We start from the raw sequence: 22,429 nt of genomic DNA, 5'->3' as shown, positions 1-22,429 counted from the left end.
TAGAGAAAATCCTGATAAAGTAGGTAAAGGTGGTGTACTAGTTTGAAATCAAACCAGTGAGAGATCGCAAGTCAGAATTATAATTTAATAGGAAAATGATAAAAAGAATAAATGCAATAATATCAAAAACACTGACAGAGTCAGAATACAGCCTGGAACCCTGTTAGGGTGATGGTAGTCGTCCAGATGAGGTGGTCTTGTTGAAGCGTGATCTTCTGGAAGAAAGGGGGTCTGGTCTTCAGCTGAAAGTCCAGCAGTAGCTCCTGTCCTCTGGAAGTCCCGTAGGTAAGGGCTGCTGTGGTGTTCGAATTCTCAGCTTATATCCAGTGTGGAATGCTTGGCTCCTCCCTCGGGGAGGAGCATCTCACAATGGGATGGTGAGTCATGAGATAAGGCTTTGATGAGCCATTAACAGAAAACAGTCCAGGAGGAAGTTATCTCTGAGTCATGCAGCAAGGCAGTGGTGGGCCCATTATCAGGGGACAATACAGGGGGAAGTTATCTATGAGTCATGGGGCAGGGCATTGATGGGCCCATTAACAGAAGGTAGCCCGGGGGGTGGGGGGGAGGCAGGGAGCACTGCCTCACCTGGTTTCAACAGTACATGAGGATGGTGATAGAATATATTGCAACCCAGGACATAATCCACCCCTTATTCTATTACCATCTACATAATTCCAAATCAGTACCTTCCTTAAACTCCACACACACACACACACACATATATATATATATACAATGGAACCTTACACACAGTTCTCACTTAAAATGAGGTCTCCTTGTGGCACACATCGGGTTTCCCCATCTTTCCGCATTACCCACCAAGTGCAACCAGGTCTTTAAGCGAAGACAATCCCACGGATAGGTTTGCTCTTGCCTGAGGTGGGATTAATCCAAACAGTCTTTCCTAACATACCTCTCATGTGTACCACAGGGACTTTATCTCCATCCACCGTGTGCAAGGGTTCAGACTGGGCAGGACCAGCTCGATTGATGGATCCTCTGGTGTTAACTATCCAGGTGGCCTTTGCTAAGTTCACTTCCCAATTTTTGAAGGTTCCTCCACCAAGTGCTTTTAGGGTAGTCTTGAGTAGTCCATTGCACCGTTCAACTTTCCCAGCAGCTAGTGCATGATAAGGGATATGATAGATCCATTCAATTCCATGTTCTCTGGCCCAAGTACTTACGAGGCTGTTCTTGAAATGCGTCCCGTTGTCTGACTCGATTCTCTCAGGGGTGCCATGTCTCCAAAGGACTTGCTTTTCCAGGCCCAAGATGGTGTTCCGGGCAGTAGCATGAGGCACAGGGTATGTCTCCAGCTATTCAGTGGTTGCTTCCACCATGGTCAACACGTAGCGCTTGCCTTGGCGGGTTTGGGGAAGGGTGATGTAGTCAATTTGCCAGGCTTCCCCATACCTGTACTTGGACCATCTTCCACCGTACCACAGAGGCTTCACCCGCTTGGCCTGTTTGATTGCAGCGCAGGTCTCGCAGTTGTGGATAACCTGTGAGATGCTGTCCATAGTAAGGTCCACCCCTCGCTCACGAGCCCATCGGTACGTTGCATCTCGTCCCTGATGACCAGAGGCATCATGGGCCCAACGAGCTAAAAATAATTCTCTCTTGTGCTGCCAGTCCAGATCCACCTGTGATATTTTCACCTTGGCAGCTCGATCCACCTGCTCATTGTTACGGTGCTCTTCATTAGCCCGACTTTTGGGTACATGAGCATCCACGTGTCGAACCTTCACGATCAGCTTCTCCACCCGAGCGGCGATGTCCTGCCAAATCTCAGCGGCCCAGATGGGTTTCCCTCTGCGCTGCCAGTTGGCTTTTCTCCAGCGATCCAGCTATCCCCACAGAGCATTAGCTACTATCCAGGAGTCAGTGTAGAGATAGAGCCTCGGCCACTTCTCTCTTTCAGCAATATCTAAAGCCAGCTGGACAGCTTTAAGTTCTGCGACTTGACTCGATCCACCCTCTCCCTCGGTAGCTTGTGCAACTCGTCGTGTGGGGCTCCATACAGCAGCTTTCCATTTCTGGTTAGTGCTTACAATTTGGCAGGAACCATCGGTGAAGAGGGCATATCGTCTTTCACTTTCCGGTAGCTCATTATATGGTGGGGCTTCCTCAGCACGTGTCACTTGCTCCTCTTCTTCAGAAGATAATTCAAAAGTCTCACCTTCAGGCCAGTTTGTTATAATTTCCAGAATCCCAGGGCGGTTCAGGTTTCTAATACGGGCACGCTGTGTAATGAGGGCAATCCATTTGCTCTAAGTAGCATCGGTGGCATGATGCGTGGAAGGAATCTTTCCCTTGAACATCCACCCCAGCACCGGCAGTCGGGGTGCCAGAAGCAGCTGCGCTTCAGTACCAATGACTTCTGAGGCAGCTTGGACTCTTTCATAGGCGGCCAAAATTTCTTTCTCTGTTGGGGTGTAGTTGGCCTCGGATCCTCTGTAGCTTCGGCTCCAGAATCCCAGTGGTCGACCCCGAGTCTCACCAGGCACCTTCTGCCAAAGGCTCCAGGACAGACCATTGTTCCCGGCTGCAGAGTAGAGCACGTTTTTCACTTCTGGCCCCGTTCTGACTGGACTAAGGGCTACCGCATGAGCGATTTCCTGCTTGATCTGGGCGAAAGCTTGTTGCTGTTCAGGGCCCCAATGGAAATTGTTCTTCTTGCGGGTAACTAGGTAGAGAGGGCTCACAATCTGGCTATATTCAGGAATGTGCATTCTCTAAAAGCCTATGGCACCTAGGAAAGCTTGTGTTTCTTTCTTGTTGGTCGGTGGAGACATCGCAGTGATCTTATTGATGACTTCAGTGGGAATCTGACGCCGTCCATCTTGCCACTTTACCCCCAGGAACTGGATCTCCCGGGCAGGTCCCTTGACTTTGCTCCTCTTGATGGCAAAACCAGCCTTCAGGAGAATCTGGATGATCTTCTGTCCCTTCTCAAATACTTCTGCTGCCGTGTTCCTCCACACAATGATGTCATCAATGTACTGCAGGTGTTCTGGAGCCTCACCCTTTTCTAGCACAGTCTGGATCAGTCCATGGCAGATAGTAGGACTGTGCTTTCACTCCTGGGGCAATCGGTTTCAGGTATACTGCACACCCCTCCAGGTGAAGGCAAACTGAGGCCTGCACTCTGCTGCCAGAGGAATGGAGAAAAACGCATTTGCAATATCAATGGTCGCGTACTACTTTGCTGCCTTGGATTCCAGCTCATACTGAAGCTCCAGCATGTCTGGTACGGCTGCACTCAGTGGTGGCGTGACTTCATTCAGTCCACGGTAATCTACCGTCAGTCTCCATTCTCCACTGGACTTACGCACTGGCCATATGGGGCTGTTAAAGGGTGAACGAGCCTTGCTGACCACCCCTTGGCTCTCCAGCTCACGAATCATCGTATGGATGGGGACCACAGAGTCTCTGTCGGTGCGGTATTGCCGACGGTGCACTGTTGCTCTGGCAATTGGTACCTGTTGTTCTTCAACTCTCAGTAGTCTCACAGCAGAAGGGTTGTCTGAGAGACCAGGCAAGGTACTCAGTTGTCTGATGCCTTCTGTCTCTAGAGCAGCTATCCCAAAAGCCCAGCGATAACCTTTTGGGTCTTTGAAGTACCCGTTCCTGAGGTAATCTATGCCGAGGATGCATGGGGCCTCTGGACCAGTCACGATGGGGTGTTTCTGCCACTCATTCCCAGTTAAACTCACTTCAGCTTCCAGTACCGTGAGCTCCTGGGATCTCCCTGTCACCCCAGAAATAGAAATGGGTTCCGCTCCCACATACCTTGATGGCATTAGAGTGCATTGAGCGCCGGTATCAACTAAAGCCGTATATCTTTGTGGGTCAGATGTGCCAGGCCATCGGATCCACACTGTCCAATAGATCCGGTTGTCCCTCTCCTCTACCTGGCTAGAGGCAGGGACCCTCTAATCCTGGTCATGGTGCACGTTGCTCTCCTCCGGTGAATATGCTCTTGATGTCCTTTCAAGAGGATCACTCATATCATCATTTCTATACCTTCTGATGTTCTGGCCACGAGAGACCGGAGCGGCGCTGGCTCTAGATGAGCTCTTTGTGGTAGTTGTCTCTCTTTTTAGTTCACGTACCCGGGCTGCTAAGGAGGAGGTGGGTTTTCCATCCCACTTCTTCATGTCTTCTCCATGCTCCTGGAGAAAAAACCAGAGGTTACCTCGTGGAGTGTATCCTTTCTCCCTGGCTGGGGAATGCCTACTCTTAATAGCAGAGACTCTTGTTGGTTCTGGGGAGACGTGGTAAATTTCTTCTTTAAGTTCCTTTTTTAGTTTCTGATGGCCCTCTTCAATCAAGCTCCGGACTTGCTCAGCCAGCCTTGTTTCCACAGATGAGACATGGGTGCGAAACGGGGCAGTGACAGTGTCCTCGTAGATTCTTAGTTTATTGGCTAGGACACCCACCCTGTCCTCACCTTCCCTCCATTGCAGTGTTGCCAGGTAACGGGAGTACATCTCTGGTCCAAGCTGTGCAAATCTCAGCCACATCTGTGACGTGCACTGGACACCATCTGGGCTCTTAGGAAATCTCTCATCTTCTGCAAAAATGATCTCCAGCACAGCTAACTCCCTCAGGCATCGGATACCCTGTTCCATTGTGCTCCATTTTCCCTGGTGCACCTGGAGGTCTTCTTTGCAGAGGTATCTGTCCCTTACACTTGTCAGCAGTCGCCTCCAGAGGCTGAGAGTTTCTTGGGTTCTCCCAATCTCCTGGTCAATGACCACATCCCGGGACAGCGATCCCAGTTGCCTGGCCTCACTTCCATCCAGGATGGTGTCGTTTGCTGCAGCGTCCCAGATGCGGAGCAGCCAGGTTAGGATGGACTCGTTCGTCTGGCGGGTGAATTCCCTCCGCAGGTCACGCAGCTCACCTAGGGATAGAGAGCGAGTGATAATCTCTGGTTCTGTCTCCTCCGCTGCGTGTGAAGGTCCTGCCTCACTCTCATCAGTCACTATGCGGACTGATTTGCTTTTTGATTTCTTTTTCTGAATGGGGGCAACTTCTACCGGTTTAGGCTGCTCTGGTTCGGTGACTGTTTGTGTGGAGGTGCTCATGGCCCTTTTGGTTCCTTTCTCCTCTGTGGTAGTCTGCGTAGACATGGACGCTGTTGTTTTGCTCTTGGTTCCTTTCTCCTCTGTGGCAGTCTGAGTGGACACGGATGCTGTTGCTTTGCTCTTGGTTTCTTTCTCCTCTGTGGCAGTCTGCGTAGACACGGACGCTGTGGCTTTGCTCTTGGTTCCTTTCTCCTCTGTGGCAGTCTGTGTGGTCATGGATGCTGTTGCTCTGCTCTTGGTTCTTTTCTCTTCCTCCTCAAGAAGACGCTGTACCACACCAAACAGTGCTTTGTTTCTAAGCATGGTGTACATGGTGCAGGCCATGCAGAGAAAGCAAAACAGCAAGACTAGGCTGTCCTTGGCATCCAGAGAGAACTCAATATTTTTAAAAACTGCTGTGCCTGACCTGAAAGGCTGGAAGAAACCACTCTCCACTCTTCCCACCAAGGGCAGGGTGCGATTGTTGAGAAGGTCTCAGATGTAGCAGCCCAGACTAGGACAAGCAAACAAAATTGAGTATATATTCCGAATGGTATTCATTGCCTCACAGGTTATCATGCCATAAGCATAATAAACCAATAAAGCAATTCTCATACCATTCCCTGGTCTCAACAGGAGCAATACAACAGGCAAGTAGTTCCCCATGTGAGGGAAAATATAGAGAGCAAGATACAGTACCCATATAGACAAGCCAACCACCATGGTGGATAGGTTTCTGTTAATATGAAATTGCAATTCTGACTTTCTCTCAGGTTAATGCCCCACGTTGGGCGCCAAAATATGTACTAGTTTGAAATCAAACCAGTGAGAGATCGCAAGTCAGAATTATAATTTAATAGGAAAATGATAAAAAGAATAAATGCAATAATATCAAAAACACTGACAGAGTCAGAATACAGCCTGGAACCCTGTTAGGGTGATGGTAGTCGTCCAGATGAGGTGGTCTTGTTGAAGCGTGATCTTCTGGAAGAAAGGGGGTCTGGTCTTCAGCTGAAAGTCCAGCAGTAGCTCCTGTCCTCTGGAAGTCCCGTAGGTAAGGGCTGCTGTGGTGTTCGAATTCTCAGCTTATATCCAGTGTGGAATGCTTGGCTCCTCCCTCGGGGAGGAGCATCTCACAATGGGATGGTGAGTCATGAGATAAGGCTTTGATGAGCCATTAACAGAAAACAGTCCAGGAGGAAGTTATCTCTGAGTCATGCAGCAAGGCAGTGGTGGGCCCATTATCAGGGGACAATACAGGGGGAAGTTATCTATGAGTCATGGGGCAGGGCATTGATGGGCCCATTAACAGAAGGTAGCCCGGGGGGTGGGGGGGAGGCAGGGAGCACTGCCTCACCTGGTTTCAACAGTACATGAGGATGGTGATAGAATATATTGCAACCCAGGACAGGTGGTAAAAATGATTATGAAATCTCAGAATGCAGATTGGGAAGATGTACAAGTAATATTGGATAATTGAATGGACTCTGCTGAGAAAGAGATGGTGCTTAGAGCAGCCAAGGAGAAGGTGAGAGAAGATCTCAGAACTGGGGTGGTGACAGGGACTTTAGATGAGAACTTTCTGACCGAGGATCCAGGGTGGGATCCCAATGCCTTTGGGGACATGCGGAGGCTGAAGAGATATCAAGAGTGGCTCCAGACAGGGGTAGGGAATGCTATACCTAAGGCTATGAATTGGTCTAAATTGTATGAGGTGAGACAGGAAAAGAAAGAAATCCCCTGTTGCATTTTTGGAAAGGCTTAAGGAGGCAGCGAGAAAGTATACAGATCTTCAACTAGAAACAGAACAAGGGAAAGTTCAGCTTGCTCTCATTTTTCTTAGGCAGTCGCAAAATGGTATTAGGAGAAAATTGCAGAAGTTAGGAGATCACTTAATGAATTTGAAATTCATTGAAGTTGCTTGGAAAGTGTACAATAAGAGGGAAAAAGAAGCTAGTAAGAAACACCAGCAAAATCTTTTGGCAGTGATCCAAGGAAGAGAGAATCCAGGTTTCAGAGGACGCGGCAGAGGTGGTCGTGGACTGGGGAGGGGCAGACTTGGCAGAGGACAAGGGAGATTGGTTTTGCCAAGATTAGGGTTAAATCAATGTGCTTATTGCAGACAAGAGGGGCACTGGAAAAATGAATGCCCAAATCGGTTTAACCAGGGCAATCAGTTCAACCAGAATCAAGACACTTTGAAATTAATGGTGCTGGGGGAGTACAGCAGCTGACTAGAATCGGAACAAAAACCAATACAGGAACCTTTAGTAACTATAGAATTGGGAGATAAAGAAGTAAAATTTCTGGTGGATACAGGGGCTACATATTCTGTGCTAAATGATCTAAAAGGGAAAATTGAAGACAAAACAGTAACAATAGTTAGAGCCACAGGGAAGGAGGAGAATCGACCATTCCTGCAACCTCTGGATTTGGATTTTGGAAACAAAGTTTCAACACATGAATTTTTATATATGCCTGAGTGTCCAATTCTACTTTGTAGGACGAGATCTATTAGCAAAACTTGATGCAGTGATAACTTTTGAGAACGGGGAACTTTTAATGAAAATACCTGAATCGAAGACAGGACAAATTTTAAGGATAAAAGAAAAACCAGTTCTTGCTATCCCTCGGGAAGTAGAGGATGCAGTAATTCCCTCTGTATGGGAAACAGACATACCAGGAAAATCTAAATTGGCACAACCAGTACATGTAGAATTAAAAGAAGGAGCAAAAGCTGTACAAGTTAAACAGTATCCTATAAAGGCAGAAGCACGACAAGGAATAATAAAGATTATTGAAAAGTTTTTGCAGTACCAAATTTTAAAATATGTGAATCAGAATTTAATACACCAATATTTCCAGTGAAGAAACCAAATGTTGAGTACAGACTACTACAGGATTTGAGAGCGATAAGTGGAATAACTAAAGATATTTACCCAGTGGTAGCTAATCCTTACGCATTGTTAACATCTGTGAAAGAGAGATAGAAATGGTTTACTGTAATTGATTTAAAAGATGCCTTTTTCTGCATTCCCCTTGACAAAGAAAGTAGGAAACTGTTTGCCTTTGAATGGGAAAATCCAGACAATGGAAGGAAAACCCAGCTCACCTGGACACGACTCCCACAAGGATACAAGAACAGTCCAACCCTATTTGGAAGCCAGCTGGTTAACGAGCTGGAGATTTGGACCGAGAATGGGAAATTTCGAAGGGAGCAATACCTGCTGTGACAGTATGTTGATGATATACTGATAGCTACAGAGGAAAAGACAACCTGCAGAAAGGTAACAATTGAAATTTTAAATCAGCTGGGAATGAGAGGATATAAGGTGTCTAAAGAGAAGGAACAAATTGCCCAGCAGACTGTGATTTACCTGAGATGTGAAATCTCACAAGGGCAATGAAAGCTGGGTACTGATCATATTCAAGTTATTTGTGCCATTCCAGAACCCCAGAACCTGCATGAGCTGCGAGTCTTCCTCGGGATGTGCGGATGGTGCTGCCTGTGGATCATGGACTATGGACTAATTGCAAAACCCCTGAATGAAGCCCACAAGACACAGCCGTTTACCTGGGGCAAACCACAGAAGGAGACCTTCTTCAAACTGAAGGAGGCATTGACAACAGCTCCAGCATTAGGACTGCCTGACCTATCCAAAGATTTTCAGCTGTTTGTGCATGAAAGACTACACCTAGCACAGGGAGTGCTGACCCAAGGTTTGGGAAGCTGGAAAAGGCTGATAAGCTCCTTCTCCAAACAACTTGACCACGAGAGTGCTGGATGGCCTTCGTGCCTGTGGGCAGTTGCAGCCACCGTGATGCTGACACAAGAAACTAGGAAACTCATGATGGGTAGACACATAGATGTCTATGTGCCACACATGGTGAGCACTGTTTTAGAACAAAAGGGGAGCCATTGGCTATCTCCAAGCAGGATGATGAAATTCCAGGTAATCCTGACTGAGCAGGATGATGTCACACTAAAGACAACTAACCTCTTGAATCCAGCTTTGTTCCTAGGTACCACAACTGAAGAAGGCCCATTGGAACACGATTGTGTGGAAGTGATAGAACACACCTGTTCAGCTAGAGCTGAAAGATGTCCCACTGGAACAGGCAGACTGGGAGCTGTTTACAGGTGGAAGCAGTTTTGTGGAGAACAGGACCAGATACCCTGGATATGCAGTAACAACAACAGGTGCAGTGGTGGAGGCAAAGGCCTTGCCAGCAAACACATCTGCCCAACGAGCACAACTGGTTGCTTTAACCAGGGCATTAGAGCTGAGTGAAGGGAAGAAAGTGAATATATGGACTGATTCCAAATATGCTTTTGGAGTGGTGCTTGTACATGGGGCACTGTGGAAAGAAAGAAGACTGCTGCCTTCCCAAAACACACACATTAAACATCAAGATGCAGTCCTGCAATTAATAAAAGCAGTACAAAAGCCTGAGCAAGTAGCAATCATGCACTGCAAAGCTCACCAATCAGGAAGCTCCAAAATTCATGAGGGAAATTGGAAAGCAGACTGGACAGCCCAACAAGCTGCTTGAGAAGTGCAAACTGCAATGGCATTGATACCTTTAAAAACTCATGTATCTCAATTCAATTTACCTCCAGAACCAAAATATTCAATAGAGGATGAGAAATTGGGATGCTCACTGAATGCACAGAAGAATTCAGAAGGGTGGTAGGTGACTACACAGGGACAAGTAGTGGTACCTGCCTTGAGAATGAGAGAAGTTCTACAAATTAAACAGAACAAATGTCATTGGGGTGCAGAGGCATCGGTGAAATTGTTCAAACTAAATTTAATTTCAGTACAGATGTTAACAATGGCAAAATCAGTAATGTCAAAATGTGAAATTTGCTTGAAGAACAATGCAGTGGCTGGACAACAGGCACAACTGAGGAAAATTGGGGTAAGAGTAGAACCAGGAGATTATTGGCAAGAAGGTTTTGTAGAATCACCAAGAACTCGAGGATATAAATATCTATTGGTAAGGGCTGACACATTTTCAGGATGGCCAGAAGCTCTTCCCTGTCACACAAATCAAGCAAAGGAGACACTCAAGTGGTTATTGCAAGAAATCATTCCAAGATTTGGGTGCCTCTAGGAATATCATCAGAGAGGGGACCACATTTCATAGCCACAGCAGTGGGAGAGGTGACTAGGTTTGGTGGGAATACCTTGGGATCTCCATACACCATGGAGACCCCAATCCAGTGGACAGGTAGAGAGGATGAATCAGATCTTGAAGAGGCAAATCAGCAAAATATGCCAAGAGGCTAAATTGCAGTGGCCACAAGCTTTACCAATAGCACTGGTGAGGATTCGGATAAAGCCTGGAAGCGGGATGTCAGTCAGTCCTTGTGAGATATTGTATGGGAAACCATAGGAATCCCCTGAACCTAATCCAAATGTACATGTTACAGGGAAGCAAGAGGTGTAGAATTATGTTCTGTCTCTTGGAAAAGCTCTAGCTCGACTTTGGAGCACCCTTGTGTGCAATAGGCCGCTGACTCTTGAGAATCCAGTTCATGGCATCCCCCGGGAGATGAAGTGTGCGGGAAAAGCTGGAAGGAAGAACCATGAAAAGAAAGGTGGAATGGACCCTATCAGGTACTGTTAACTACCTTGGCAGCAGCCAAAGGAGCTGGACTGGATCCCTGCATACATTACACCAGAGTGAAGAAGGTTTCCCCTGGACTGTGGACTGCACAAACTCTAGGGCCAACAAAGCTGCAGATAAAGCGGGTTTGATTGTTTCAAATGTCTAGGTTGCTAGTGACTGTAATGGTGATTATTTGATGGCCTTTAGTGCCACCAGTTGGAATCAATGTTACCTTGAGATGTGAAATGCAAAAGAATCAGCTGACAACTCTTCATTTTAGAATGAAGAGGGATGTGGGGGTGCAGCCAGAAACACAAGTGATAAAAGTTTCTAATACTATCCAGGCAGAAAATGTGGTGATTGGATTAATTCAAGATTTTGCCAACATGCAAAACACCAGCAAAATAACTGCCTGTCTGCCAATACCAAAGGCAGCAGGAGACCCAAGAAGTTGGGGAATTATAACATCAAAATTTCCTGAAATACAAAAGAATAAAAGTGAAAATGTGAGCTGTGTATTGCAAATAGATTACGAGTACCAAAAGAAGACAGTGTTTGAAAATGCTGTGAAGCCAAAGTATTCCTCTCTATGGGATTGTCATGAAAATGGAGGAAAGCATGAACCAAAACTAGGCTGGTATGGGAGATTAGGGAATTATGGATAGTGTTATGAAGAGATAGCAAAGGTTATTAAAGAAAAGATTCCAGTGTCAAAATGGAAGTATGAAAGACAGGAAAGAAAAGATTGGGTTGAAGCTTGGGACAGTGCATGGTCAGTGAGTGCTTCAGAAATTCCAAGATATGGCAGATATCCCTTGGTGCATGAAGTGGGAAGGCTCTGAAAATGAAACAGGTCCAGAAGTATGGAACACTGCAAGCAGTAGTAGAATGGAAGCAGACAAAGTGAATTGGTGGGTATGGAACAAAACTTATGACTTGTTGGAGTCTGAGATACAGAGTGTGTGCCCTTGTTTCTAATACTTAGTTCTAGGAGTCAAAGAAACACTGAATTTCATATGACATGAAATTCATGAGCATGTTTTCATGGTGATACATGAAAACAAATGTTAAAGTTAGATAGGAAAAGTGTAAGTGTGTAGATTAGAAAGGTTCTTAAATCACTGGGTGAAAAAGTAGTTTAGAGAACAGGAGACAAGGTGGAAGATTTAGGGTGTTGTCTCTTGTCCTTCTCCTTTCTTCATGTTCTTCTCCGAGGGGTTTTTGGGTAGTAGTAAGTGATTGGGTAAAAAATGCCGCAGTGCAGCGCACAGGTGTTGGGTCATTGGGTCAAATATTTATTGGAATAAAGAAAAAAGGACTCCTCTGTCTCCTTTTTGGACATAAACCTCTGGCGTTTGTGGATTAATTTTCCTGACAATTGCTTCTAAAACTAACTTGAAGAACAGGCACAATTTAGTTAGCAAAAATCAATTCCATTTATTACAGTAAGAATCTTTGTCAATTAGTGTAATTCCTATGTAATTTCTCGTTTCCCACATGCATTTTTCACCTGCTCTTACCTGGCCTTATCTCCCCTCAGGCCCCGCTCGTCCTCGCCGAGTCCGGCCCGCGCCGGGGCCGCGCCGGGCGCGCGCGGGGCCGAACGCAGCGCCCCCCTCAGGCCGTTGCGCCGCGGCCGTTGCGGCGCCAGTCGGAGACAGATCGGTGCCATGGCGGAGCTGCCGCTGCCCGCCGGACTCAATGCCAGCACCTTCCCCGCCAAGCTGTGGCGCCTGGTGAACAGCCCCCGCGTCCGCTCCGTGCGCTGGGACAGCCAGGCCCAGGGCTTGCTCATCGACCGCTTCCTCTTCGAGCGGGAGCTGCTCAGCCCGGCCGGCGCCCACGGAGGGGGCGGCCAGGGGGCGGGGGCGGCCCCGGACTCCTTCAAAGCCACGCACTTTGGCAGTTTCGTGCGCCAGCTCAACCTCTACGGCTTCCAAAAGGTGCCGGCATGGCTTGGCTCAGCTGTGCCGGGCGATGCCGGGGCTCGGCTCCACTTTATGAACCCAAACTTCCGCCGCGACCGCCCCGAGCTCCTGCTCCGCATCAAACGCCTGACCAGGGCCAACAGGCAGAGACTGGCGGCGGGGCTGGAGGTGCGGAGACGCCAGCCCAGCCGCCTCCAGCGGCTCCCCACGGAGCGGTCGCTGCCCGCCTTCCCCAGCGGGCAGCCGCCCAGAGCCGGTGAGACGGGGTGGGAGCTGCGGGCGCGGAGGGAGGCGTGGGCTTTGGCCGTGGGCGCTGCCCGGCCGGGCAGGAGCGGCCCCTGCCCGTGCTGGGGCTGCTCAGCGCTGCTGCCCCGGCCGGCACAGGGGCTGTCCTTGGGCAAGGCAGCTGTGCCGGCAGGGCCCGGGAGCTGTGCCGGGCTGCCGGGGGCTACGGGACAGTCCCGCCGCGCCTGCGCTCGCCACACGCTGGCCCGCTCGGCCGGCAGCCGGCCCGGCCCTGTGCCGTGGCTGGCGCTGCTCATTGCGCGGCCCTGGGACGCTCGGGGAGCTCTCCGGGAGTGCGGCTGAGCCGAGGGCTTGGGCGTGCTCAGCCCCAGCGGGAGAGGGAGCCTCCTGTCCCATTTGGAGCAGAGGGGAGAAGAGCTGGCACTTGGGTTTCTGGCAGCTGCCTCCTGCCAAGGCTTGAACGGACAGGGGAGATCTCAGTAGACAGGGAGCTGCTTGTTGCAAAGTGAATAAAATCCCATACACCCGTGTGTGTAGAGCAGGTATTTGTTTATTTCAGTGCTGGAGGTGAGGAGGACTTTTTCTAATTCATCCACGTTTCTCAATTGCTGTGATATATTTAGTAATTATTGCTTGGTGTTACTATGTCATTATAACATATGGAACTAATATACACATACTGTATATTATAATGTAATATAATGTATTGTATTGTATTTATTGTATGTAATATATTATAATGTATATTATACACTCTGGAACGAATTTACATAGTATAATCTCATGGCTAAATATAGTTCTTTTTCACTCTGCTTGCGCCTCCCCAATTTGGGGGTCGTTGGGGGTCTTTGACGAAGGCTTCCAAAGTCCTCTTTGCATCTGAACTTTTCAACTTCTTCTTCGGAGCAGGGACAGCTACGGTGTTCCTTGGTCTGTCTGGTCCTAACCAGTCTAATTACTTTATTTTGTGGCTAATTGGCTTGATGTTTGCTAATTTTTCATTAGTACTATACTGACCTCTCTCTGAAACTGACCACCTGGTGAGATTTTCATTTTTTTTCCCCTCTCTCCAGCACTGAGCAACCAATTAACCATATACTAGCCACTACAGGTTTTACTAGTCTCTATCAGGTTAAATAGATCCATGAAATTATGATTCAGGTCCTATTGATATCTGGTGATACTGATCTATCAGGTTATATAGATATCTTATAACTCAACCTATAGAAGCAGCTTGTAAGTTTGACTTAAGTTCTATAGGCATCCAACCCCCCAAGACATGTGGTGATATTTTTCTTTCTCACCCTGTTTTGGGAGGAGGTGAGCTTTTGTCTTCCCTGACAAAAGCACACTTGCTGCCAAGGGAAACACAGCTGAGGAGCAGGAGTGACCCAGCCTTCCCTTTGCTTCCTTTCTTCTTCCCTCCCTGCTGCACAGCTCCCTTGCTCCAGAAGCGCGATGCTGCCTCACCTGAGGATTCAGAGCTGCCTCCAGGCCCTTGCAGGAGAAGTGCAGCTGCTCAGGAGAGTGAGGCTTCCCCAGCACCTGCCAAGAAAGTCTGTGCCACCTCTGGACTTGCTGGGGCTTCACCAATGGAACCATCAAGAGAGCTCATCCAGAGATTTAATCTCCGCAAGCTCACGGTTCCACTGGTTCGCCTGGACCTGAAACGCCATCCTGAGCTCATGGTTCGCCTCACTCCAGTCGACCCTGAAGCTGCTTGCAGGGCCCTTGGACAGAGCAACAGCTGCTCATCTTCCCAGCAGCACAGCCCAGCCTGCCACCCATCAGGTAGGGAAAGAGTTTCTCCCCTTCCTTTTCCAATAGGTCCTGGCAACTGAGCCTTTCAAGTGTTTTCCCTGAGTCCTCTGTCATGGCCAGATCTCAAGTGAGAATCACGGAGAAAGTGTACTAGGAAGTGGGACTGTGAATGCCAAAGGATTCTCTGCTCTTCCTGTCCTTCCTGCAGATGTGGAGGTTGTTGTGGGCATTTCCCAGACAGCCTGTCTGCTGAGGTGCAAGGGCAGGGCGAAAAATCTTGCCCGCCAGACAAGTGGTCAGTGTTAGGTGAACTCCCCTGTTTCTTGGAATGAAGTCCAACTAGGACAGTGATAGGATATTGCAGATGTTTCAGACTGACTGGCCTGCAAATCGGGCCGTGCCATTGAAATGAGCTCTGTGTGCCTCAGAACAGCTGCAGCTGCAGAACATGACCTCACCTACAAGGTTGCTTTTCGAATAAACTCCCAGTTGAATTTCTCAGTGTGTGCCTGAAGATCCGGGCTCTTCTTGGGTGAATGCATGTTCTGTGGCCTTCTGTGTTGAGAAACTCAAGCAGCCAAATCTAAAAGCTGCTGGGGAGATAGGGAAGGCTGTGATTCTAAAGTTGTTGTGTGCCTTTGGAGCAGAAGGGAGAAGAGCTGGCAGCTGGCTTTCTGGCAGTTGCCTCCTGCCCAGGAATGGCAGTGGGACACTTTTCCCAGACAGATGAATAAGTACGGGAGAGCTGAGTAGACAAGGAATTGGTTGTTGCAAAGCTTCAGAACATGTGGGGAATTTTCTCCTTCTCACCCTACTTGGGAGGATGGGAGCTTCTGTCTTCCTTGGGAGAAGTACAGTTGCTGCCAAGGGAAACACAGCTGAGGAGCAGTAGTGACCCAGCCTTCCCTTTGCTTCCTTTCTTCTTCCCTCACTGCTGCACAGCTCCTTGGTGCCAGAAGCGCAGTGCTGCCTCACCTGAGGATTCAGAGCTACCTCCAGGCCCTTCCAGGACAAGTCCAGATCCTCAAGGGCGTGAAGCTTCCCCAGCACATGCCAAGAAAGTGTTTGCTGCATCTGGACTTGGGGTTTCATCAGGCCAGCCAGGCACACACAAATTTCAATTCCAGCCAGAGCTCATGACTCCACCATTTCCTGCGCACCATCAAAGCACTTCTGCGGCCTCTCCAGAGAGCAGCAGCTGCACTTCTCCAGAGCAGCACTTGCCAGCCGACATCCCATCAGGTATGGAATGTGTCTCTCCCCTGGCTTTTCAGAAAGATCACAAAAAGTGACTGAAGTTTTTTGCCACCGTGCTCTGTCATGTGTCCATTTGATTGTGACAATCAGGTGTCAAGGGTACTAGGAAGCAGGATCATGAATATCAGAACAATCTCTGTCTGCTTTTCCCGTCCTTGCTGCAGATTTGGAGGATGTTCTGGCCATTTTCCAGGCAGCCTCTGTGTAGAGGTCAAAGGGCGAGGCAAAGAACATTTCTCCACAACTGGTCGGTGTCAGGTGAACTCCCATTTTTCTTTGGATGAAGCCAAACTAGGACTCTGATGGGATATTGCAGAGTTTACAGATTGTCTTTTGTTGAGATGAAATACAAGGGATGGCACCACCGTGCTTTGAGATGATTTATTGCTTAAGTAGCCCAATAAGAGATCAGTCCCGAGACGTGAGATTTACAGGCAACATGTCAACCACAGCTCAGGAAGTTACGAGTTTCTTCTCCGCATGGCAATATATAACTTTTTAGTCCAGTAGACAGTTGACACCAAGTTTGTTTTCACTTTTTAAGCTCTTATCACCTTTACTTGATTTTGCCACACTGTGTCTGTCTTTTAACCAACAAGCTAACAGGTCACGTATTCACACACACTTCTGTAACAGTTCCTAGATCTCTAACTTACTTTATAAATCACACTATTACACTTTATACCTCCAACTATTTTACTTCATAGAATTTCTTACTTACTCTAGGCATATTCTTACTTACAACTGTAAGAACAATGGTTTAGAATTACTCTACCTAATGTCTGTGTACTTTCATCACTCCATCAATCCAGGCTTTTTCTAAGGCTGCAGATTTTCCATTTCCAACAGTCTCTCCCACAAATAATGCTATTAAATTTCAGTGCCCGCTGGGAGTCCCCAGAACAGTTGCAGCTGCAGACCATGGCCTCACCTCCATGGTTGCTCCTTAGAATAAACTCGCAGTTGAAGTTTAGCATGTGTATCTGCACCTCTGGCCTCTTCCTGGGTGAATGCACTTTCTGTGGTCTCTTGTGATGAGAAACTCAAGCAGCCAAATGCCAAAGCTGCTGGGAAGATGCAAAAGGCTGTGATTCAAGGTGATTATTTCTGTGTGTATGTCTAGATCAGTTTCACAAGCCATACTTTAATCTATGTACACGTTGATTAGGATAATACTTTTGAAGGGGAAGAGCTCACTCTTCCAATTCCCTGGGAAGTTTTTAATACCTTTCTGGAGTTGAGGTTGCTGTGCGCTTCCTGTGATGTTTGATCCAAGGCAGCAATATAGCTCTGCGTCCCAAAGCCTCATTTTGGAGCCTCACCCATGTTTTTTGGATTCTACCAGCTGCCCTGGGCACTTCAGTCCCCAGTGCTCCAGCTGGCAGTGCTGGTTATGCAGCATGGAGAGCCCCAAGCTGGGTATGGAGTACTCCTGGGGAAGAGGAATTGCCACCGCTGGATCTGGACCTTGTTCTGGAGACACTGGAGGAGATGCTTTCACCATCTGTGCCTGAAAGGTCTCCCTCTGCTCAGGTAACTCCATTGGACAGGGATGAAAGGGGCTGGAGTGAGAGCTTCTGAATGTTGTTGCATGGCTGAGAAGCAAAGGCTTCTTGAATTCAGCTGGGAATGGACACGGAAGGATTTGCTTGGTCAAGCAAGATTTGCTAAGGAAGAGGGAATGAAAAGGGGGAATAGCCCTTAAGTGAGGATGAGAGGTGTTTGCCAGGTTTGGATGCTCCTTTTTCTGGAAAGAACTGCCCATATCTTATTGGCAAGCGTGATGACCCTTTGTCTTCTGCAAACTCTTGCGTATATACCAGTTTTCAAAAGCAATTTGTTGGTGCACAGAAGGAAATCTGGCAGGCTCTGATTGTATCCCTGCAGAATCTATTGGTTGATCTTTGCGTTTCCTTCTTTCTGTTTTTCTTTTCAGGTCAATCCTAGTGTTGCCCGTGGCTCTTCAGGAGGGGAGGCTGTGAACAAGACTGCAGCAGAGGGAGCTTTGCCTGCTTGCGGGAGCTGTGTGAACGTTTGCCAGGAGCCCGAGGAGCTTGGTAAGGAGTGAGTCCAGCCTGCTTTAGAGAGATGGGAGACAGCTGCTCTGAGCCTGCCTCTGACAGGAAGGGAGATCAGAAGAGTTGAGTTCTTGTCTGCAGCAGGGTTGGTGCTTCCTGGTGCCTTTAGTTCCAATCCTGCACTGGCACAAGCTCCCCGAGCCCTGCCCCTCCATGCTTTTCCAGAGGCTCTGACACCGAGTCCTCTGCTGTGGCAAGAGAGCCGGCAAGAAACCTGAGCTGGTGGCAGTTGTGTCACCAAGCTGCGTGTCCCAATTGGTTCCCAGCTCACAGCAGCCTTCAGCTTCAGCCACTGCAGTGAGGACTGACGTCTCTGCGTCAGCCCAGAGAAAGAACAAGGCTGGGCTTCTTTGTGGCAGCTGGCACTGTCTGTGTTTCAAGCTCTCGGGGGTGCCATTTGCACTGGGAGGGTTGTGAATTGATTGGTGTACTTCAAAACTTCACAAGACTGGAAAACTTGGAAGGATCCCTGTTCTTGAAAGAGCAGGCTTCAAATTCTCAAGTGAGAGTGTGCCTTTCAGGCCATCTTTGACAGCCTTTGCTAGCAGGACAGTTTACTTGCAAAGGGAAAGCTACACGGAGGCCAGCATTGACTGAGAGTTGCCTTTCCTTGCCAGATACCCATGTGATCTACCTGGCCAGAAGGGCTGCCCTGCGTGGGAAGAAGGATCAGAGGGAGAGCCTGTGACCATCGGGCAGGTGGCATCCCTCTGTTTATAGATAGAGTTAGAGATTTATTTATTATTATTTATTTATCGATATAGTTACCAGTGTAGATTGATAGAGTTGTATTTATAGGTGTTTCTATTTATACATCTGTATAGTTTTTATCTGTAGTTAGTTCTGGATGCGATAGGATTTTATTTCTATGTATACAGTTAGATTTATAGATTTTCAAATTTGTATTTATATATGCGTAGAGTAAGATTTCTATGCACACACAGATCCATTCCTAAATGTGCATAGTTCTTTAGTTAGAGCTCTATGGATGTATAGGTGCATAGATTGAGCTGTGTAGGCCTAGGCTGCATTTTTGCCTCTTTCCCCCTTGGCTGCCTTTTTCATCTCTTGTTTTTCCCGCTGTGCCCCTTGTGTCCCCCTGTGCTGGGTCCGAGCTGGGGCCGGGCCAGGCGGAGCAGCAGTTGCAGCCCTGGCTGTCCCTGGAGCGGTGGGAGCTGCCGCTGGCCCCAGGCACTGTCCTGTGAGGAGCTGCTGAAGGACGCTGAGACTGAGGGGGCTGAGAAGGCGCTGATGCTGAAGGGACCTTGCAAACCTTGAGGTGTGAGGGGCACTGAGGGCTGTGGGGGAGCAGAGGGCCATGGTGGCACGGAGGTGACAGAGGCACGGGCTGAGGGCTGTGCCGGCTCTGAGGGGACACAACGGCTCAGAAGGGACTGAGCAGGGGGAGAGGCCTGGGAGAGGCCCAAGAAACTGAAGAGGGGGCTGGGGCTTTGCCGAGAGGACGGCGGGGCTGAGGGGATGGAGGGGGCCAGGAGGGAGCACACACAGCTCAGGGACTGCAGCTCTGCCAGGCCTTGCAACCAATTGCAGAGCCTCCACTTTTGCCACCACAGCTGTGCTGAAGAGCTTGAGGACAGGCAGACACTGAGAGGAGCCAGCAGGGAGAAGCTGAAGGCCTGGAGCAAGAGCAGTGAGCAGGGATGTGCTGGGGCCACGCGAGAGCCTGGGTGAGGCCCCAGGGCTGGTGAGGCCGGGCAGGGCTGAGGGCGGCGTGGGCTTTGGCCGTGGGCGCTGCCCGGCCGGGCAGCAGCGGCCCCTGCCCGTGCTGGGGCTGCTCAGCGCTGCTGCCCCGGCCGGCACAGGGGCTGTCCTTGGGCAAGGCAGCTGTGCCGGCAGGGCCCGGGAGCTGTGCCGGGCTGCCGGGGGCTGCGGGACAGTCCCGCCGCGCCTGCGCTCGCCACACGCTGGCCTGCTCGGCCTGCTTGTTCTTGCCAACCCTCCTGGGGAGGCTCGGAGATTTTCGCTTCCCTGCTGGAAGTGCAGCTGCTGCCAAGGGAAAGGTCCCAGCACTGACTCGCTGTTCCCTTTGCCTCCCAGATGTCCCATCTGCTGTCCCTGTCCAGGAGAGCTGCTCTGCATGGGAGGAAAACACTGAGGGAGAGGCTTTGAAGATGGGGCGGCTGATTTGTTCAAATGCAGTTGTATGGATATTTAGATTGGGACAGTGACATTTGTATATTTTCAAATAGTTTTGTTTAATATATCTATGTGTATATATATTGTATGAAATATGTAATATTTAATCTGTATTTCCATCCGTAGATGGTTATAGATGTATCTGTAGAGGTATTTAATTCTATTTAAACATGTATGAAATGGTATAGTTGTATAATTCTATCGATCGAATTCTTAGTACAGGGTTATTTAGAGGGAGACTGATATTTTTGTATTTCTAATGGGCTGTAAGATTGTGCTAATCTGTAATAAATTAAGCTGTTAAACACCTCATTAATCGTTGCCTATGTGACTTGTAGAGGTTAGCAATAAGTTAAGTTTTTGCTAACTGAAGTTTGTATATTTTTACTTGGCATTGTTGTGCTAATATAATAAATGACTTTTTTTAAACTTAATTGAGATTTTGATAGTTGTGTATTGTCAGCGCATGTGTAGCAGTTTGTAATAAATGACATTTTTCAACTGAAATGGATTCATGTGTATTTGTAGCTCAGCTGTGCGGCTGCAGCAATCTGCAAGCAATGACATTTATCAGCTGAGATGGGTGGTTTGTGATTTGTGCTCTCCAAAGCAATGGGCAGATGGAAATGCCCTGACGCTGGAGGATTTTGGTGATGAAAATCTCCAGCCACGCCCAGCACATGCCCCACTTGCGCTCAGGCTGGGCAAGGAAAGCGCAGATTTGGGATGGCAGCAGAGCCACACGTTGGCTCAGAACTCGCTGCACAGGCCTGCTGAGAAGACTCTGGGACTCTGCTGCGCGTACAACTCCAAGCAGGAGGCAGCGGGGCAGGAGAAAGCATTCACCATGAAAAAACAAAGAGAAATTGTGTCCAAACAGATGTGAGGATACTCTGGGAGTTTGATCAAATGCTCTAACTCACCACTGCCTGGGCTCATCTTCAGCAAAACTAGTTTGTTCAAAGCTGAACACCTTCCAGGAAAGAGAGATTGCACTTTTCCCTTCACTTGCCTTGCTGTGTGAGTGGAAGATGTCCTTCCCACAGGGAATTTTTGCCCTTCAGCACCTCCCTCACTCCCATGAAATCAAAGATTATGTGCTACCGCGTGGCACCATAAAGGAAAAGAGCCCTGCCCTGGTGACAGTGTGTGCAAAGTCTTCCCTCCTGCTGTCCCCACATGGCACAAACTGAACCATCCCCTTGCTGTCCAAACTGCTCCTGAGGTGAGTGAGGGCTCCAGGAGCTCAGGAGGGTGCAACACCAGCACAGGTGGGAAGGTTTTGCAAAGCTTCCTAAGCATCAGTGAACTTTGGCTTTGCCGCTCTTCCCCTGCAATATTGTCCTACTCATGAACAGGCTTGGAGGACACCGTGCCGCCAGCTCCCGCAAGTGAAGTTTGTTTTCTTCAGGGTTGGAATGGAGGAAAATGCAAATGGTTCTTTTTAGAGTGAAATTTGGGGTTTGGTGCAGCTGGGTGAGGTCCCTTATTTGCTGTGGAAAGTAGAGGAAAAGCTTTAAATTCCCAACAGAAGCTGCCTGCCAGCCCACACAGAGACCTGAATGAGGCCCAGGTGTGCTTGCTGCACGCTGGTCCAAGGGAAAAGCTGGAACAAAGTCCCCTTTGATTGGAGATTGAGCCTCTGTCCTGATGGGACACTTGTGCTTGGCTTCTTTTTCCCCCTTGGACTGAGACTGATGAGAGAGAGGCAGTTTTCTCTTGTTTGGACTCGGTTGTTTATTCTTCTTTTATCTGCATTACATGCATACAAGGTACAAGGAGCTACGTGCACTAAGATATAGAAAGGTGCCAAATGACTAACAAAGATCTTCAAGGTTTTTTATATGTTCATTTACCCAATTAAAAAACGCCAAGTCAATGATTTTTCTTAGTGACCCAATGACCCAACACCTGCTCACTGCACTGCGGCATTCTTTATCCAATCACTTACTACTACCCAAAAACCTCTAGAAGAAGAAGATGAAGAAGGAGATGAAGAAGGAAAAGGAGACAACGCCCTAATTCCTCCATCTTGCCTCTTCTTTCTTAAACTAGCTTCAACCTTCAAGTTTAATTTTCTCACCCAGTGACTTAAGAAAACTTTCTAATTGACACACTTGCACTCCTAGTTTTTCTATTGAACTGTAACAGTTGTTTTCATGGTGTTCTATGAAATGTAGTGCTTTCTTGGATGTCAGAGCCAGGGATCAAAGGTAAGGGCACACACTCTGTGCCTCTGACTCCAAGGAGCCTCTATGTAGTGCTGTCTCCGGGGCTGTTTGTGGGAAGACACGGTAATGCAGGCAGAAAC

General features: G+C 48.4%; 1 protein-coding gene and 1 long non-coding RNA gene across 3 annotated transcripts in view; one reads left to right on the top strand and one right to left on the bottom strand.

Annotated features, from left to right (window-relative positions):
- Positions 1-12,237: 12,237 nt before the first annotated feature.
- LOC147649065 (uncharacterized) overlaps positions 12,238-22,429 on the top strand; it is a 257,416-nt gene continuing 247,224 nt past the window's right edge. The window contains exons 1-8 of one of the 2 annotated variants that reach the window (XM_086865000.1): positions 12,238-12,875; positions 14,303-14,656; positions 15,569-15,868; positions 17,229-17,416; positions 17,820-17,940; positions 18,579-19,240; positions 19,536-19,649; positions 20,020-20,308. In XM_086865000.1, coding sequence (XP_086721126.1) covers positions 12,362-12,875; positions 14,303-14,656; positions 15,569-15,868; positions 17,229-17,416; positions 17,820-17,940; positions 18,579-18,649 — 1,548 coding nt within the window. In that variant the 5' untranslated portion in view covers positions 12,238-12,361 and the 3' untranslated portion in view covers positions 18,650-19,240; positions 19,536-19,649; positions 20,020-20,308. Of the gene's footprint in view, positions 12,876-14,302; positions 14,657-15,568; positions 15,869-17,228; positions 17,417-17,819; positions 17,941-18,578; positions 19,241-19,535; positions 19,650-20,019; positions 20,626-22,429 lie in introns of those variants that run through there. The other variant, XM_086864998.1, reaches the window with a different exon arrangement.
- Positions 18,687-22,429, bottom strand: part of LOC147649071 (uncharacterized) — a 64,382-nt gene continuing 60,639 nt past the window's right edge. The window contains exon 2 of the long non-coding RNA XR_015279703.1: positions 18,687-21,091. This is a non-coding gene — a long non-coding RNA (uncharacterized LOC147649071). The remainder of the gene's footprint in view (positions 21,092-22,429) is intronic.

This window comes from Cyanistes caeruleus, chromosome 28, assembly GCF_971803275.1.
Source record: "Cyanistes caeruleus chromosome 28, bCyaCae1.hap1.1, whole genome shotgun sequence".
NCBI lineage: Eukaryota > Metazoa > Chordata > Aves > Passeriformes > Paridae > Cyanistes > Cyanistes caeruleus.
The sequence above is the reverse complement of the archived record's forward strand: the minus strand, read 5'-3'. Positions and strand labels throughout refer to the sequence as shown.